Consider the following 17,697-nt stretch of genomic DNA (forward strand, 5'->3'; position numbering starts at 1 on the left):
CAATGGCATAACGTGTGAAGTAATTTAGGTGTAAAAACAGTGCATCCAGCTGGGCAGGGGGAAGTGCCCCATAACACATCATGATATTTGATCAGTACTGGTGGCATTGTGGAGTGAGCCACCTCTGGGATCACTTTCTACATCCTGTAGCTGCTGGATTTTTCCTAGGGAGACACTTAACAGTGACCTGTGCCATAAAATTTCTGTGGGCAAGGCTTTAGGCCAAAATATTTACAAGTGGTCTCAGTTTGTGCACATTAATTTTTGGGTACCACACTTGAGTGGGGGTTTAAGTGTTGGTTTTAACTTCCTTTGTCAGTTTCCCTGTCTGCAAACTAGGAGACAGTGCTTCCCCTTCATGGGAGGGTGTCCTGATTCTAAAGCCAGTCACAAGTTTGGCATTCCTATGCTGGGGTGAGGATGGTCAGAGAAAAAGCTATACATCAAATAATTTCTGGTCCCTTCCTTGCCTACTAATGCCTACCCTACCAGAGGTCAAGTGATCAATCTTCGTTTCAGGAAATGAACCTTTCAACATGCATTTAATATAACAATTAGGAGATTTTCAAAGGCAGGCGGATGCCCATCTCCCATTGACTTTCAAGGGAAGTTGTGTACCAAACTCACCTTTGGGCATTTTGAAATGTCTCCTATGTAAACTGGACTGCCACTATTGGAATGTCTATCACAGAGGTGAGTGTGGTATGGTCAGTTTTGCAGTGGTAAACCTGGCAGCAAAATTCTGTTGCTCCTGACTAAGCTTGGAAGAGAATGACGACTGTGAAATTCAAAGCACCTGTCAGTATCCTGTGAACCAATGTTGGTACCTTTTGTGGGTCATGTCATTCAGTACTTTTTTTTTTTTTTGGCAGCCTAAATAGGGGCATTGTCATTTTTTCTCCTCCCATCTGTTTTGGGAATTAGAATTAGGTCTCTACCATTTTATTGTTTCCAAAGAATCCAACTGGTTTGGAAGATGATGATTTAGGGCAGGGGTCAGCAACGTTTGGCATGCGGCTCGCTAGGGTAAGCACCCTGGCGGGCCGGGCCAGTTTATTTACCTGCTGATGCAGCAGGTTCGGCTGATCACGGCCCCCACTGGCTGTGGTTCGCCGTCCTGGGCCAATGAGGTGGCGGGAGGCGGCGCAGGCTGAGGGATGTGCTGGCCGCAGCTTCCCGCCGCCCCCATTAGTCCGGGACGGCGAACCGCGGCCAGTGGGAGCCGCGATTGGCCGAACCTGCCGCGTCAGCAGGTAAATAAACTGGCCCGGCCCGCCAGGGTGCTTACCCTGGCGAGCCGCGTGCCAAATGTTGCTGACCTCTGATTTAGGGGGTAATGCAGACATTCCATCCCATGCTGGAGTGTAGATATTTGATTGCCAGGTTTTAACTACTATGCTGGATTGCTGCTGTTTTGTTTTTCTTAGTGCTAAGGGCCTCTGATGTGTGCTACTGACTACTTTTCAGTTTGAAAGAATGTTGCACCTCTTCAGAAGAGAGTTTGTTTTGGCCTCCACGGACAGGTTGATTGATCTAACACCCACTTTCCCCCCTCACCCGCAATACGTGCTCAATTACTTGAACATCTCCCCCCCCCATTGCAAAACAAACAAAAAAAATCATTTAAATACCATGGGCCAAATTCTGACTGTATCTCTCTGTAAATCTGGAGTAGCTCCACCAAGAGAGACATGCTTTGGAGCTTACACAGAGCTCTTCAGGTCTAGGAAATAGAAGGTGGAACAGATTGTTTAGCAGCAGTTAACATATTTCAAGGTGAAGTGGCCCATTAACACCCCTCCAGTCATAGGGTGGAAAGGAAAGGGGGGAGGGGGCCGTAACTCAGCATTAGGGGTTAATTCTCTAGTTATAACCCTGATTACAACAATCAGCCATAAAACCAGTGTCTCACTTCAGTCCATGATTTGTAGTGTTGAGCAAAGTTATGAATGTAAGCTCCCAGGCTCATCTTTTGAAGATGAGGTGCAGGTTTCCGTTGAGGATGTGGACTGATAGGTCAGATAGAGTGATTGCTTTGTGAAAAGTGTTCACCCGGGTGTTGTGGTGTTTTTATCTTCTATCATTTTCCTATGCGAGTTCATTCGAGAGTGTACACCACATGTTGTGATAGGCATGTGTAGGAACCATGGATCTTGAAAGGGGTGTTGATCATTGTAGTAGTAGAGATTTGTCTGAGTATAGCTTACGTGAGAATAGAATCTGGCCCTAAAAAAGGAGAGAGATGAATTGGTTCTGTAGGAGTTCTAGTCCAGACGGCACTTTAGCAGAACGTTGCCCACCGGGTGAGCTCAGCTGTGCCATGAAGCACTTGGGAGAGCAGTGAACAGAGATGCCTGGAGCAGATGGTGAAGGGAAAGTAGTGGGGGAAGGGAGGGAGACTTAAACTGTCAGGTGAAAGGAGCAGCCGTGGGGATAATAGCCAACTGCATGTGGGTAGGTGTCCTGCTGAATGCCCTGGGAATCTGCATCAGCATAGGGATTGCTTGCTGCTGCTTTGAACCTGCACTAACACAGACAGTGTCTCACTAAAATATTTAAATCCTCTTCCTGTGCTACATTTCTTCACCACCACAGAGTTTTTGAGCACCTTCCTTTGCAGCTGCAGCTGCTGCGGTGAGCTCCAGGACTGGACTGGCAAAGGAGAGGGGAAGGGCACAGTACTGCATGGAGATGAGTGAATGACTAACTCCAAAAGCTTCCTCAGAGCCGGTGTGCATGCGAGAGTCCCCAGAGGGACAGGGAATCCGGAAGAGAAACCTGAGCCACACACATCCTGGGAACCTTCCTTCGTCCAACTCTGCCCTGCACTGTCTGTAGTGCACAGTGCTCCCTCGTCCCGCTGAGACCTAGGCAGAGCTGCTGCAGCTGGTAGGTGAGCTGAATTTGCTAGGGCTCTGTAAACTCCCCCCAGTGCATGCGTCCCACTCTCGCTTCTTGGCAGCTGCACACACAGCTTTGATTTGTTCTTTTGGAGGAGGCAGATCTCACTGTCCTGATTTGTTTGTTTGCAGAGAGTCTTGGTTACGGAGAAGAAACCTGCACCCTTTGCCTTGGGAAAGAGCTGTCATGGGGTCTGGAATGAGCAAGGTACATGCACCTCAACACTGCAGCTGTTACATTTGAGGCAGTAACCCTGATGCTTATGAAGAACCTTTTCCTCCTGTCCCGCCTGCTGCACTGCCAGTAGGAAAGAGGGGATGCCCTAAATGTGATCTGATAAGTCTTCCCCTTCTATGCCCTGTATGATTCTTACAGCTTAGAGGCTAACTGTAGTTTTCCCTGGGAAAAGAAGAGAGATTTTAAAGACTATCATTTTTAAAACAAGCAAGGATCCTTGGGTTGCTTATATGTAGACAGTAGCTCCTTGGGGGTAAGGACTGTCTTTTTTCTCTGTGTTTGTTCAGCACCTTGCAGAATGGAGTCCTGATCCAGGACTGGAGTTCCTAGGTGTTACCACATACAAATACATCATTTCCTGGAAGGGAATAATAAAACCATTAGGAAAAAATGTTAAAAGTTAGATTGGGTCTGGACCCTCATTTCTTGTTCCTGGGGTAATAAGAACTCCACACCATTAGCATCACTAGAGCCAGTACTCACCAATCCAGTTAGCCTATTAAACCCTAATTCGCTATTGTGCCCATGTGAGAGGGAGTGAGGTTGTATTTTTTTCCCACTTTTTAGCCAGTTATACATATTTTTGGTATGTTGCTCTCACCTGAATATGATTCATTGGGAGAGAAAGTAGATTTTTATGGGGTGTTTGTTACTCTAGTGCAGGCAGTGGAATGATTGATTACTGTTCATGTCCCTAAATAACTGGGAGAGGCATGACTTATCTCATTTAAAATTAGATCCTGGAACTAAAATAGAGACACCGGATCAGCACAGACTCTCGCCACCCTGTCCTCATGCTGCTGCATCGTGGTATAACACCAGTTTCACAAACAGGATGGCTGGTATCCCTGCAAGAAAGGCTGGGGCGTTGTTTTATGAGAACTTCTCCAAAAACAGCCTGGATCTCAAAATTGTCACTCATCGGACAAACTGTGGCCCTGGTCCTGCAATAAGAGCTCTGCAGGGGCCACCCTTTCAGGATTGGGGTTTATGTCTTATGGCTCCAAATCCAAACCTCAGAACTGAAAACTCCCAAACTTTGGGGAAGATCAGTGCTGAGTATTTGGGGACTTGCTACCCTGGCAGATTCAGTGCTCTGCTAACAGCACTCTTATCTCCCAGAGAGGAGAGTAGGTATGTTATCCATAGGGCATCAACACTAATACAGAACTCCGATTTCTAATTCAGAGCCATTTTCAAGTCCGCTACTACTCTCTTGAGAGCTCAGTACCTCCATATAGCCATCAGAATCAAATAATACATATTTTTACACATTTTGGGGACCTATTCCACTGTTAAATCTTGTGTTGTTAGATCCTGCAGGTTCAAAGTGGGATTAATTATTAGGAATTATTTCCCCCCCTTTTTTGTGAGATTTTTTTCTACCCTAAGGTGTGTCGAGGCCTTACCTACTGCTGACTGGGTTTATTATACATAATTATTGGACTTTTATGGGGATAATATAGCTGTACTTTGTCTGTTATTGTTACAATAACTTCAGAAGTCCTAAGTAAAAAATACATCTGAACTATTTTCAAAAGAAGGCATTGAGGTGTAGCGGATTGAGGTGTAGGTAACAGGTATGTTGCAGGGCGAATCTCTGGGGAAGGGATATGTTTCCAGGGGCAGGTATTAGCTCTGCAGCAGTGACTAAGCCAGAAGATGAAAAGGAGAGAGCATGGCACCCCCCTTTGTGTCCATAGCCGGAGGAGGGAGCAGCTGAACAAGTGAGATGACTCATGTTGCAGCAGCCTCAGGGAGAGATCTTGGCCTCTCTACAGGACAGAAAACAAATGCACTGAGTTGCCAGTGGAATGATTATTTACTGACGCTTTAATTTTAGTATCCAAGCTTCTGTATGAGAGATCAGGAGTTTTTAGTGATACTTTGTAGAAGCACAGAGAGTAGATTTAAATAATTTAAGCAGCTCTATGACATTTTAAATGTTTATAAGTCAGGGAGACAGTGTAGAGGGTTTGACTGTGCGCTTTTCTGATAAGTTAATATTTGCATCACACAAACTGCAAACTTTTCTGATTTAGCAGAAACCAGACTGAATGACAGAGCAGGTCTGGACTTAGAGTCCACTTCCACTAAATGTGCTGGTGTGACATTTCTGTGCATAGAATGTCTTGTCATTTGGATGCCAGGAGCCCTAATGCAGGTACAGACCTGTGCCTCCTAAGGAACGTGATGACCACATTGTGTATTGTGCCATGATCAGTTGGGAAATCAGCAGTGGGGCTACAAATCAGATTCTCCTACTCCAAAAGCAGGAGTAGCAGACTCCTGCCATCTTAACTGAAGGAGAATCTCTGTTAGTTATTAGCAGTATGGGGCCAATGACGCACAGTTGCACTGTTCTGATTTCATTCAGTAGATGGCAGTGGTGCACATACATACTAGAAAGTTCATTACAATAATTTGCACTAGAACTGGTAGAAAGACAATTTTTTTTCACAAAATAAACAATTTGAAAATTTTCAGCCTTTCATAGTACATATGATGTTAAAGGACTCTGCAAACACTAACTCCCTATTTCCATACTACAATCCTGCCTCCAGCCCCTCTTCCTCAGATGTGCTCGTCGCCCTGTTCCCACCGTACATCAAAGCAGGGTCTAGCTTTCATGGTGCTTCAAAGGGGGGTGGGGTGACAGGAATCAAAGCAAGAGCTTACAGAGCATTCTGGGTGTTTGAGGAGGGGCTGCAGCAGGACAATGATCTGAGACAGGGAAAGGGAACCAGTATTGCCAGACCCAAATGTTCAAAAATCATGAGTCCAGCCCCTCCCCCAAATCATGATAATTGGCTTACAACATGAGGTGTTTTTTTAAAAAATAAAATAAAAGTTGGTTCATTTTCATTTGCCTTCTGGCTTTTGAGCCTTTCAGGTTCTTTGGCTTCCTGTCTTTCTCTGCAGCCACGAGGGCTAGCAACTTATTTACTGTGCAGAGAGAGATGCCCAGCTGGGCAGTAGGTAGGGTGCCCTGCACCCCAGTGAGAGGTGGGTCTGAACAGCCATCAAATGGTGTCCCACAGGACGAGTTCCCAGCTAAGTGGCAGGCAGTGTGTTTCTCAGCAACCCCAGGAAGATGCCCAGCTGTGCATCGCTCCATGTTGCCGAGGAGATATACAGCTTTGCCATGACTACCAGCCCCCTGCTTTCCAGCACTCGGAGTTTTCATGCTGGATGGGGACTCACACCTGCTGCAGGTTTGTTTCGTCCTGTGCCAGATGCTGCCTGTAGTTCGGGACTGAAAGCTGCCAGCCCCAGAATCCCTCTTAGCTGCCTCATCTCTCTGATTGTGGGCTCAGCCAGGTCCCAGCAGAGTGAGGCTTTTCCGGTTGCCTCTTTGTAGAGCGTGACCTTGAGGCAGAGATCCATTCTGGACGGTAGCGATGTCCTCGCAAGGTCCTCCAGCTGGCTGCATGGAGCGATCAGTCATGATGACACTGCCGGCTCGGCTGTTCTACCAGGAGCAACAGGGTGCTTGAAGACAAAGTGCCTGGTTTCTTTTCCTCCCTCCTCTCTCTTAGCTCCTTAGAAGGGCAAAGAGTTCAGTCCTCTGATGTCATGAGAGCTAAAGCCACTGCATAGCCAGAATCATTCCCAGACAGAGCCTAGCCAGGGCCAATCATTGATCATAAACCGTAGGCCCTGTTGGCCAGCCCCAATCCTCGGGGCCATCTGACCCTTGGTAACTGCTCCTCTGGCCTTTGCCTTTCTGATGATGCGCTAGAGGAGCAGAGCTCAACTAAGTAACTGAGCTGTTTCTGTCCCATCTCCCATTGCGTCCCATCTCCTGCCCTGAGCACGGTGCACTCTCCTCCTGCCATTCCCACCTCTGGGGTTTTCACGCTGCTCCCCAAACCTGGAGGAGCCTCCCCTGTCCAGTGCACCAGGAGGCCACGCTCTTCTACTGCAGTACCTCTCTTAAAAGCTGCTCCATTTACCTTCCTGTCTGCCACGGGCTGCTGCTCATGGGCTCTCTGCTCTTCCTGCCTCAGACTCTAACTGCAGCCACCTGAACGTACATGGCTCTCTCCGTCCGTTACCATGGTCTCTGCTTGGCTAATTCAGACTGCCCGCTCCTTGGGCAGGGACTGTGGGCTGGATCCTACCCATCTGTCTACCTCTTCTGACAGATCCCTCCACTCGCCCACTACCTGAGTGCTAGCGGCAGCGGGCCGCTCAGCACAGCCAAAGAAAGGTATGGGCAATGGTGGCTTTGTGCACTCCTGGTCCCGAGGCTGATGGGGTCCAGAGCTGCCCTAAATTCCTACCTGGCTGCAACGGCCCCCAGGAGAATCCTCTTGCAGCCTGTTGACCCAGCTTGAAGAGTGCTTTGTGATGCTGGAATGGTGCGAAGCAACCTTGCCAGGGTCCCAGGGACCCGATTGTTTGTCCCAGCTCTCTAAAGTGCCAGGGAAGGTTTACAACGCTATGTAAATCGTCGTAGCGATCTCCTCTCCTCTTTGGAACCAACAGGAGAGCACCAAAGACAAAACAAGTTGGCTGAAATATCCCCATTGGAAAGTATTAAAAATAGCCCAGGCATTTCCATCTCTTCCCAGCCCTGGATGCATCCCCAGAGCCATCCTTTAAAACTGTTTGCAAGAGGTTGTTGCTATAGAAACACAAAACAAAGTCCCAGCGTCTCTTGGCACAGCCCTGGCTCATCATCATTTAAAGGCAAGCCGAGTCTCTTGAAAGGTCACGGCAGGTGCTGCTTGTGTTTCGGTTGCCATGCAACTTGACGTGCGTGTGGAACTCGGCAGCGGGTCGGGTGATCTGGTTTGGCATTTGGGCCGCATTCCCCATTGGAGTCACTGGCTGGTTGGATGAGCTGGGTGCCTCTTCCAGCGGCGTCGGATGGTTAACATACTGGAAGTTAGGAGAGTGGGCAGCCCGGGACATGGGGATACAGGAAACTTTCGCTTTTGCTGCAGCTCACGGGGTTGTTGATGACTGAAGGTGTGACTGGATCACCTGGGGGAAGTGAGCTGAGATTCTCAGACCAGTTCCTGGTGCTCAGGTGTCCTCATAACACCACCTTCTCAGCCGGCCCCCTCATTGGCAGCCTCAGTGGGGAGGCCAAGGGCTGATTGGGCCATGGAGATTGAACTCCTGTCTCACCCATTGAACTGGACTCACCCTGTAAAGGTGGAGACGCATTGACTTGGTAACATGGGGGTGAGCTGGTCCTGCCACAGCCCATAAGGGACCTGCTCTGGGGATAAACAGAGACTGTCCAGCTCCAGGGGTATTGACCAGCACTAACATTTGGGTTCCTGAACCACCCATGTTGCAAAAAAGGCAAACATCATTCTGGGATGCATTAGCAGGAGAGTTGTAAGCAAGACCCGAGAAGTAATTCTTCCGCTCTACTCCATGCTGATTAGGCCTCAGCTGGAGTATTGTGTCCAGTTCTGGGCGCCACATTTCAGGAAAGATGTGGACAAATTGGAGAAAGTCCAGAGAAGAGCAACAGAAATGATTAAAGGTCTAGAAAACATGACTTATGAGGGAAGACTGAAAAAATTGGGTTTGTTTAGTTGGGAGAAGAGAAGACAGAGAGGGGACATAACAGTTTTCAATTACATACAAAGTTATTACAAGGAAGAGGGAGAAAAAATACTCTCCTTAACCTCTGAGGATAGAACAAGAAGTAATGGGCTTAAATTGCAGCAAGGGCGGTTTTGGTTGGACATTAAGAAAAACTTCCTACCTGTCAGGATATATAAATTGCCCACAGAGGTTGTGAATCTCCATCACTGGAGATTTTAAAGAGTAGGTTAGACAAACACCTGTCAGGGATGGTCTAGGTAATACTTAGTCCTGCCAGGAGTGCAGGGGACTGGACTAGATGACCTCTCGACGTCCCTTTCAGTCTTATGATTCTATGTGTATAAATGTAAGCCAGCAAACTAAATGTGTTAACGTCAAAGGCCTGAGTTTGACTGAACTCTACATTTCTGCATTCCCTTGGGCTTTGGGCAAGACACCCAGGGTCTTTGAAATGTTTGCTTATTAATTAAGGTAGTTTTTAATTATACACATAGCTTATAATTTCTCCAAAGGGTTTGCAACCCCAGGTCCTGATCCTACAAGCACGTATGCATGTGCTTAACATGAAGCCTGTGATCATTCCCATTGAATTCATGCCATGGGACAAATCTCAGGCTTCCAGCTAAGCACGTGCGTGTTTGCTGGATCAGGGCTCGAGAGAGAAGGAAGCATGTGCTGGGAAAGGAGAGAATGAAACAAACAAGAAAAAGTCAGTTATTCCCTCCTCTCTCCTACCTGTGTCAGGGGGTTCACTACTCATGGCTGGGGCGCCTCCTTGTGGCTGTGTCTGGGGAATAGCTCGCCTCTGACGCCCCCTTCCATGTCTCATTTGCACTGAGTCCCGCTCACGCTCCAGGAGTTGGGGTGCTTCCCCTTTGAGACTCGGGATGCTTCCTCTTCGGGACTGGGCCAGGTCATTCTAGCGTTCCCTTTCCTGGGTTTCAAAGTCTCACCAGACTGGCTGTCCGGGTATCGTTCCTGGCAGTCCTCCAGTTCAAGGCTAGGCCACTTCATTTGTGGCTAGAGGGGAATCCGGGCCTGCCCACTACTCAGGGTTCCAGCCTACGGACCTTACAATCAGCAGCCAGGGTCTGCTCCGTCCCAAACCTTGCTGCTGTTTCCCTGGACTGCTTCCTACTCTGTCTCTATCAGGCTTCCTTATCCACAACCCTTCTGAATAGGTGCACCCTTGCCTTAGGGCCCGTGTCCCAGGGCTTCTACTCTCCCCCTGAGTTTCTCCCTCATTCCTCTCTAAGCCGGGAGAGTGACTGCAGGTTTCCACGCTGCAGTCTTCTTCTGCCCTCATGCTTGGCCCCTGCTCCTGCTCAGCTGGGGGCTCCATTCTCAGTCCTCTCCCTCAGGTGTGGTTTATCAGGTAACTTAACCCCCTCTGAGCCACAACAATTTTTTTCAGGCTAGTGTGGGGTGAACACCCTGTCACACCTCAGCCACTGCCATAACCTCAGCATCTGTCAGACTGGTAAACCATTTGGGACCAGGAGTGTATTTGTCTTTGCGTCGTGTACAGCACCGAGCACACTACTGACTAAGCAAATCACAGTAACAACACGGCATCCTTTGTGTTACTCATCGACTAACTGCACCACAACCTGCCCTCAATCCAAATGGGAGACCCGCTGTTCCTTGTAGTTTGGTGCCCTGTCTCTGTCACAGGCCAGAACCTGATGTTTTTGAAGAAAACACCCCTAGCCCTTAGATACCTGGCTCATTGTGCAGAGCTGTAACTGGGGATCACCACAGACCACCACATGTCTTCCCCTAAGCATAAGGTTTCATTGCACAGGTGGGAAGGACAGTAGGGGTCAGAAATGATCCAACCCACTTTTTAAAGTCCAGCCACAGGATTGGTGCCAGGCTGAGTGACATCATGATCACAAGGTTTAATGTCATTATCAGTATTATTGCATAATCCTGCAATTCACCTGCCCCAGCAGCAGGATTCCTACACTGAGGCCGCTCTGAAATCTCTCCTTTCTTTGTCTCTTCTCAGGTTGTTGAGGGCCTCTACCTGGGAAACATCCGGGGTAAGTGTCTTTCGCTCATTCCATCTCCCAAGCACCATGGGAGATGGTTGACTAAGCACTATCAGTGCACTTGGCGTTGTACAGGAAGACGCGGTTCCTGCCCCACCGAGTAAAGAATCCAAGGGCCTGATCCTATTGGGTACTGAGTGCCTTGTGCAAGGTGCCGAGCATCCTCAACTCCCAATGATTTCATTGTGAGTTGAAGGCTCTCGGCACCCACCCAGGACTGAGCCCTTATGAGCCAGAGACTGTATAAATGGGCCACGTGCTATGAAAAAGGGCGCTCCCTTCTTCCCAAGGAGGCTTCTCAGAAGCTCTAGAGAGACCCCCCCCTGCACACACACACTCAAACACGCCTGATAGTCAGCAAGGGCCCTGCAGACAGGTTCCTCGGCAGGGTCCCGGGAGCTGTTCCCCATCGCTGTGCCACAGAGAATCTGCCTTCTGCAGGACTCACATCCTCACACGTGGTGAGACAATGCAAGGTCCCTCGTCCCAGTCCTGCGTGGCCTTTTGCAGAAGGAGCTAGAAGCAGTTCTGGTGCTGAGGAGAGAGACCCGTTCACTGCACTGAGGCCTTCGGCATGTGTCTGGCCCTGGGGAAGTTCAACAGACACGTTGGAGCCTACACCATTGTATTTACTGTGAAATTCCCACCAGGCCAACAACCAGACCTTCTTAGCAGTGCTTTCCAATCTGCTGGGAGCTTTGCCCTTTGTGGGCGGGGAGCCAGCCCCAGGCATCTTCCATGAAAGCTGCTGCCCTTTTAAAGCTGTTCTCTGGGTGGTGATTAGGTGATGCTAGGAGACCCTCTGGTTGTTGCCCATCAGAACAGCCAAGCTGCTTGTTGGAAGTAGGGCCCGGAAGTGTTTTATGTATCTCTTGTACCGCTGATGGCACTGTCATTCCCCTTTGGCTGGGCCAGGAGTTTTTCCACATAGCGTTAGGAGGATGAGGAGTAAAGAGAAGAGGCAGGAGGAGTGAAAAACGGAGAAAAGTAAAGAAAAGAAAATGAACGACCGAGCAGGGATAAGGTTGCCAGTTTTGGTTGGATGTGTTCCTGGAGGTTTCATCACATGACATAATCTTTCATTAAAGGTTAATACCTGGAGACTCCAGGACAATCCTGGAGGATTGGCAACCTGAGAACTGAAGCTCTTTGGACAATGCTAATTCTGCCTTCAATCTGCGTGTTTAGCAGATTGCAGCCAAGTGGAATTTACCAGGTTGGTTCCCTGAGCTGATGAGAGCTAGCACGGTGGAGTATGTACCCGGGCCGAGGTTACAGACCTGACCTAAATAAACTCAGCCCCCAGGTTACCAGCTCCTTGTGTCAGCACTGCTGAGACTGGTGGGATTCTAGCAGAGAAGTTGGCTGCTTGATGTTCTCATTTGCATATCATTACCCAGCGTGCCCTTGCAGCTGCTCTCTTGGAAGAGGCTGAGAGGCACCAGGGTGCATTACCTGATGACAGATCTGAACTGATTTTAATGTGTTTCTCAGGTGTGACGGGCGAATGGGGATAATTAATTATTAGATGAGCGTTTAGGAACTGCCATGCCAGCGCTGCTATGAAACATTGCCAGGATACTGTCTGTGGGCCCTCTCTGGACACCTCACAACCATTAATGTGTTTATCCTGTGAGGGAGGGCAGCATAGGCGCTGGCACTCGGGGTGCTGGGGGTGTGGCAGCATCCCCTGGCTTGAAGTGGTTTCCACCATATACAAGGTTTATAGTTTGGTTCAATGGCTCTCAGCTCCCCAACTGTACAAATTGTTCCAGCACCACAGGAGGGCAGTGCTATTAACCTCATTGTACAGCTGGAGAACTGAGGCACAGAGAGATTATGTGACTTGCCCACGGTCACACAGGAAGTCAGTGGCAAAGCAGGGGATTGAAGCGGGGTCTCCGAAATGGCCCACTAGTGCTCTAAACACTGGACCGTCCTTCCTCTGTGTGTGTTTTCTTTTGTCCATCTGATGTGTGGATCTTCGGTTTCTCCATCTCACTATCACCGGACTGTCTGAGAACCGAGCAGGGAATTTAAGCATGTGTGCGCAAGGCAGAGATTCCATAGCAGGTTGGCTCAGTTTACAAGTAAAACAAAATATTTTCTGGTGCATTTTTAAAGGCTGGTCCTTCGAACTGCTCTGTAAGGCTGCTCGCTACCCATCCCTCCTTTACATGTCCCCACCAGACCCAGCTCTGCTGTGGTGCTGCTATGAAATCAGCTGGGTCAAGGGAGGGCAGATGTCACTTCATCCATTTATAAAAAGAATCCCAAATGTTGTGTCTCTCCTTAATCCTTGTATGGTATCTATTTGAGTATATGCCTACCCTTCCAACCTCACACGCCCCTTCACTTCTTTGACTGTAAACTCATTAGGGCAGAAACAGTGGTTTCATATGTGTTTGTACAGCTCCTAGCACAAAGAGCCCGACCAGGGCTTCTGGGGGCTACCATAATATAAATATTTAAAGAATAATAATACCCAGCTGATATAATCTGCCTATTGGATTTATAGAGGACCTTAAAGAGATGTCATCCCTATGCTCAAACACACCTATAAGGAACCAACATTATATAGGCACTGCAATATATAGGCACCGAGGTCTTTATATTTACACTAGCATAGTGTGGAGCCTGCTCTGTATCCCAGGGCTTAGCCACTCAGGCTGGGTATTTTGTTTTTATTTTTAAGGGTTGTTTTTCAGGCAGCCCTGCACTTTAAGCATGAAGTCTGGGTGTCATGGTGGGCTTGCCTTGTACGCCACAGCAGACAGCCTGCATTTCCTGGACAGGGTGACATGTTTTCCAGAGAACGTGAAGGGCTGAGTTTGGTTCTTCAGTGATTCACACCCCCCTGGATTTCTCTCCCCTAGTGAGTTAGTGATCACCATGCCTGGAATGGCGTGGCTGCCACTGCAGGGCTGGTGTCCTCTTCAGGAGCAGGTAGAGAGGAAACATGGGCCAGTGGTTTGGGTAGCCTGGGCTTAATTTCCTGCTCCGGCAATGCCTTCCTGTGTGACCACAGCCTCTCAGTTCCCTGTCTGTGCAATGGGGATAACAGCACTGCCCTGGCTCCCGGGGGCGTTGTGAGGGTAAGTACGTGAATGGTTATGGGGTGCTTAGATACAGCAGTGATGGGGGCCAGAGAAGTACCACAGAGAGGGGGCTCTAGGTGACTGGTGTGTTTTCAAACTACTACTACTGCCCTGATGGGAAAAGCCCCTTGTTACTCAAGGATTTGATTACCTGGACTGAGGAATCCTTGCCTCCTGTTTGTATAAGAGGAGCGCTCTCTCTAGAGGTCAGGGAAGGGCTAGATGGAAGCTCCGTTCTTTCCGGTTAAATGATTTCTCTTCCCCCAGTGCTGGTTTCTAAAGGTGTCCGACGCTCCCTAAGCGACTGGCCATTGTTTGGGTTTAGATGAAGCAGTCGGGCGACAGAGCAAAGAAAGGAATGAAGAGAGAAGGGCTGTAAGTTTGCATGTCAATAGAACCTCTCCATGGAGAGACTGCAGAAACTAGAAAGGCCACAGCTGGTACGTCTACACTGCAGTCAGAAGGCGTGATTGCAGCATGGGGAGGCATGCCTGAGCTAGATCAAAACTCACTCGAGTAACAATAGTATCGAAGCCTGGCAGCACAGGTGGGTTAATTCTGCCCATCCAGGACCTAGGGGATATACTTGAGTGGCCATTAGCTCAATGCTAGCGTGGGTATGTCTGCAATGTTGACTTACCCACTGTGTGTAATGTGTAGGTGGGGAAGCCGCAAAATGTATATTTTTAGAGAGAGAGAAAAGAAGCATTGCAAAGCAGTGAGGCATCTTAATAAGGAGAGTAGTCTGTGGTTCTGTGGGATGCAATCTGAATTGTGCCCATGCATGGCAGAGTCCCCATGCTGCTAATGGAAACTCTCCTGTGGCAGGGGCCCAGACTTTCAGAGCAGGAGGAAACATGCTGTCTCTGGAGTAGCAGTGAGGTTCTGAAGGACACTGGTGCGCAGCAAAGAGACAGATGCAAAGTCCTGGGTGGGTGTGGATTTGTTCTAGTCCTCCGCACTTTTCATTCTCAAAACCCTTTGACATTAACTTGTTAACCCTCACTCCCCCTTGGAGAGGTAGGTGGAGAACTAAGTATGAGTATCCCATTTAACAATGGGGGAAACTGAGGCACATAGCAGTTGAGTGGCTTGCTTGAGGTCACAGAGGGAGTTGGTGTTAGCACTGGGATTAGAGCCTGAGCTGCAGCATCTACACAGGTATGTTTAAGGCGCTAGTGTGAGCCCTGCCACAGCAAGTCTGTGGATCCAGGCTGGGTGGCCTGTTCCCAGATGTAGTGTAGACGTACCCATATAGACTAGGTAGTCTTTGGAGCTGTTCTCCTAGACCTTCTTGGAGTCATAGCCTGTCGTGCTGCTGGTGGGTTTATTCCTTACCCAGTGTCAGGGATGCCTGAAGGAGACAGGCAGAGGGAACCGAAGAGGAGCTGTGATGGGGTTTGGAAAGTGTGTGGCACTGCAGAACAATCCAGCAGTAGGTGACGATGCCTGAGGCCGGGCAGGATTTGGGACACATGATGTAGCCACTAGAGGGAGCAGTTTATGTCTCTCTACAGGCTAAACCTTGTTGAATTAGTGACTGCTGCCTTTAAACAGGAGAATGGGCTATAATTCCTATCAGCTGGGCACATCTCTGTGCGTGTTTGTGCAGTTCCATGGGGTCCCAGCCCTGGAGGGGCATCTATGGGCAGGTCTTCACTACGGGGGGGGGGGTCGATTTAAGATACGCAAATTCAGCTACGCGAATAGCGTAGCTGAATTCGACATATCGCAGCCGACTTACCCCGCTGTAGGGACGGCGGCAAAATCGACCTCTGCGGCTTCCTGTCGACGGCGCTTACTCCCACCTCCGCTGGTGGAGTAAGAGCATCGATTCGGGGATCGATTGTCGCGTCCCAACGAGATGCGATAAATCGATCCCCGAGAGGTCGATTTCTAGCCTAAGTCATAAGAGCACTCCAGACTTGTCAGTTTTTCAGCTGGGCACAAGGCGGCTCGGCGCCACCAACATGGCTGCTGGAGGTATGAGCTTAATGCTGAGTGCCCTGGCATCTTCCAGAGTGAAAAGACGTCAAAGCAGTATGGAGAAGATGTGTCTGCATCCACAGTCTCCAAAGGGCTGGGAAAGGCTGACTGTAGGATTCAGAACATCTCAAATGCTGCTTCTGCTTAAATGTGAGAATGCACAAAGCCCATGACCTTGCCCACTCTCAAAAGATTGTGGGATTGGATTGAACAATCCCGTCCCTAAATGGTTCCTCAAATACCTAGGAACCCAAGCTGGCGCTAGTAAACAGGTATGTTTCTCAGGGGCTGATGACATTTTTCCATCAAAACTTTTTTTTTTGGACGGAAAATTGGATTTTCAATTAAAGTAAAATTTTCCTACAAAATGTCTTCTATCCTCAGAAGCGTTTCAGGTTTTTTTATTTGTCAGAAAATCAAAAGCCCCAAAATTGATTTTTTTTTTTTTTTGGCGGAAAACTGAGCAATTGGTTTTGGTCATTTTTGTCCAAATATTTTTTTTTGGCAAAGTCAAAATTTTCCACTGAAAATTTCCATGAAAACCAAGCAAAACAAAATTGCATTTTTGTTGAAAGAACAGGTGTACTTGTGGCACCTTTAGAGACTAAGAAATTTATTTGAGCACAAGCTTTCGTGGGCTACAGCCCACTTCTTGTAGCCCACGAAAACTTACGCTCAAATAAATTTGTTAGTCTCTAAGGTGCCACAAGTACTCCTGTTCTTTTTGTGGATTCAGACTAACACGGCTGCTACTCTGAAACCTGTCATTTTTGTTGAAATTTTCCATGGAGCTGGGGATGGGGAGGTGGGGGAAGAGGAGGAGAAACCCAAGGTTCTGACCAGTTTTAATTTCTAATAAGATCAGAGCTATTAGCAATGGGAAAGACCTATTGGATCGTTAATTTCCTGCCCCTCCTAGTGCAGAATGTAGTCAATGTAACAGAAAAGACTAGCATGTACTAAACTGACACTCACTTGATCTTAGCCCAGAGACCAAACGAATATTACTACTTAATGCTTTATGGGCCAGCTTTTAAAGAGAGGGCTGGGTGTTGATGAGACTTTTTCTGCCTACAGATTCTGAGGACAGAGAAAATTTGACAAAGAACAGGGTCACCCACATCCTGTCTGTGCATAACAACGCCAGACCTGTGCTGGAGGTGAGTGGGGGTGCATTCGCAGCTGCAGCCTGGGGAGATGGGAAGGAGGGAAATGTGGGAGGCGAGCATTGTTGCTATCCAGTGGGGATAATAATGCTTCCTGTAACTGGGTCTGTGAAGTGCTTGGAGATCTCTGGATACCACCAGTGAGGAGGATTGCTGTGCAAAGCAGAGGTGCCAGGCATAGACAGGGCCACCAGAGGGCACACCGGCTCTGTGCAGCGTTACAAGCCTTCTTCCAGGCCAGAGAAGGAGCCATGCATGCGGGAGGGGATGTTGCAGCCATTCAAGGGTGACTCGAGTGTTCCTCCTTTGGGATCCTGGCCTGTGTGCAAATAGCTTGGTACACACACAAGCTTGAATCCAGGCCTTTGTCAATTGCAGGCTTGTACTTCTGCCAAGCGCTCCACACGGGGCGGATCGGCGTGGCCCGGGGCCACTTGCGGCACTTCTCTGCGGGCAGCTGCGTTGGGCTCAGGAACCGGGTTTGTGATGGGGAGGGCGATGGGTGGGGCAGGTGCCGGGTGCCTGGCTGCCGTCTGGTAGAGTTAATCCCAGACATAGGTCCCCAGGTGCCGGTGATGGGAGTGGGGCGAGTTTCGGATGCCAGCCCTTTGGGTGTCATTGAGATGAGAGGCCAAATCTCAGAGATCTGTGGGTATACAGGGGCAGCTCGCCCTCCTTTCCAGG

General features: G+C 48.9%; 1 protein-coding gene across 2 annotated transcripts in view; it reads left to right on the forward strand.

Moving 5' to 3' along the window:
- The first annotated feature begins 2,763 nt into the window (after nucleotides 1-2,763).
- Nucleotides 2,764-17,697, forward strand: part of LOC128848797 (dual specificity protein phosphatase 22-A-like) — a 45,453-nt gene continuing 30,519 nt past the window's right edge. Inside the window, exons 1-4 of one of the 2 annotated variants that reach the window (XM_054048959.1) lie at nucleotides 2,764-2,893; nucleotides 3,033-3,108; nucleotides 10,721-10,754; nucleotides 16,925-17,007. In XM_054048959.1, coding sequence (XP_053904934.1) covers nucleotides 3,088-3,108; nucleotides 10,721-10,754; nucleotides 16,925-17,007 — 138 coding nt within the window. In that variant the 5' untranslated portion in view covers nucleotides 2,764-2,893; nucleotides 3,033-3,087. The remainder of the gene's footprint in view (nucleotides 2,894-3,032; nucleotides 3,109-10,720; nucleotides 10,755-16,924; nucleotides 17,008-17,697) is intronic. The other variant, XM_054048960.1, reaches the window with a different exon arrangement.

The sequence above is a fragment of the Malaclemys terrapin genome, chromosome 14 (genome assembly GCF_027887155.1).
Source record: "Malaclemys terrapin pileata isolate rMalTer1 chromosome 14, rMalTer1.hap1, whole genome shotgun sequence".
NCBI lineage: Eukaryota > Metazoa > Chordata > Testudines > Emydidae > Malaclemys > Malaclemys terrapin.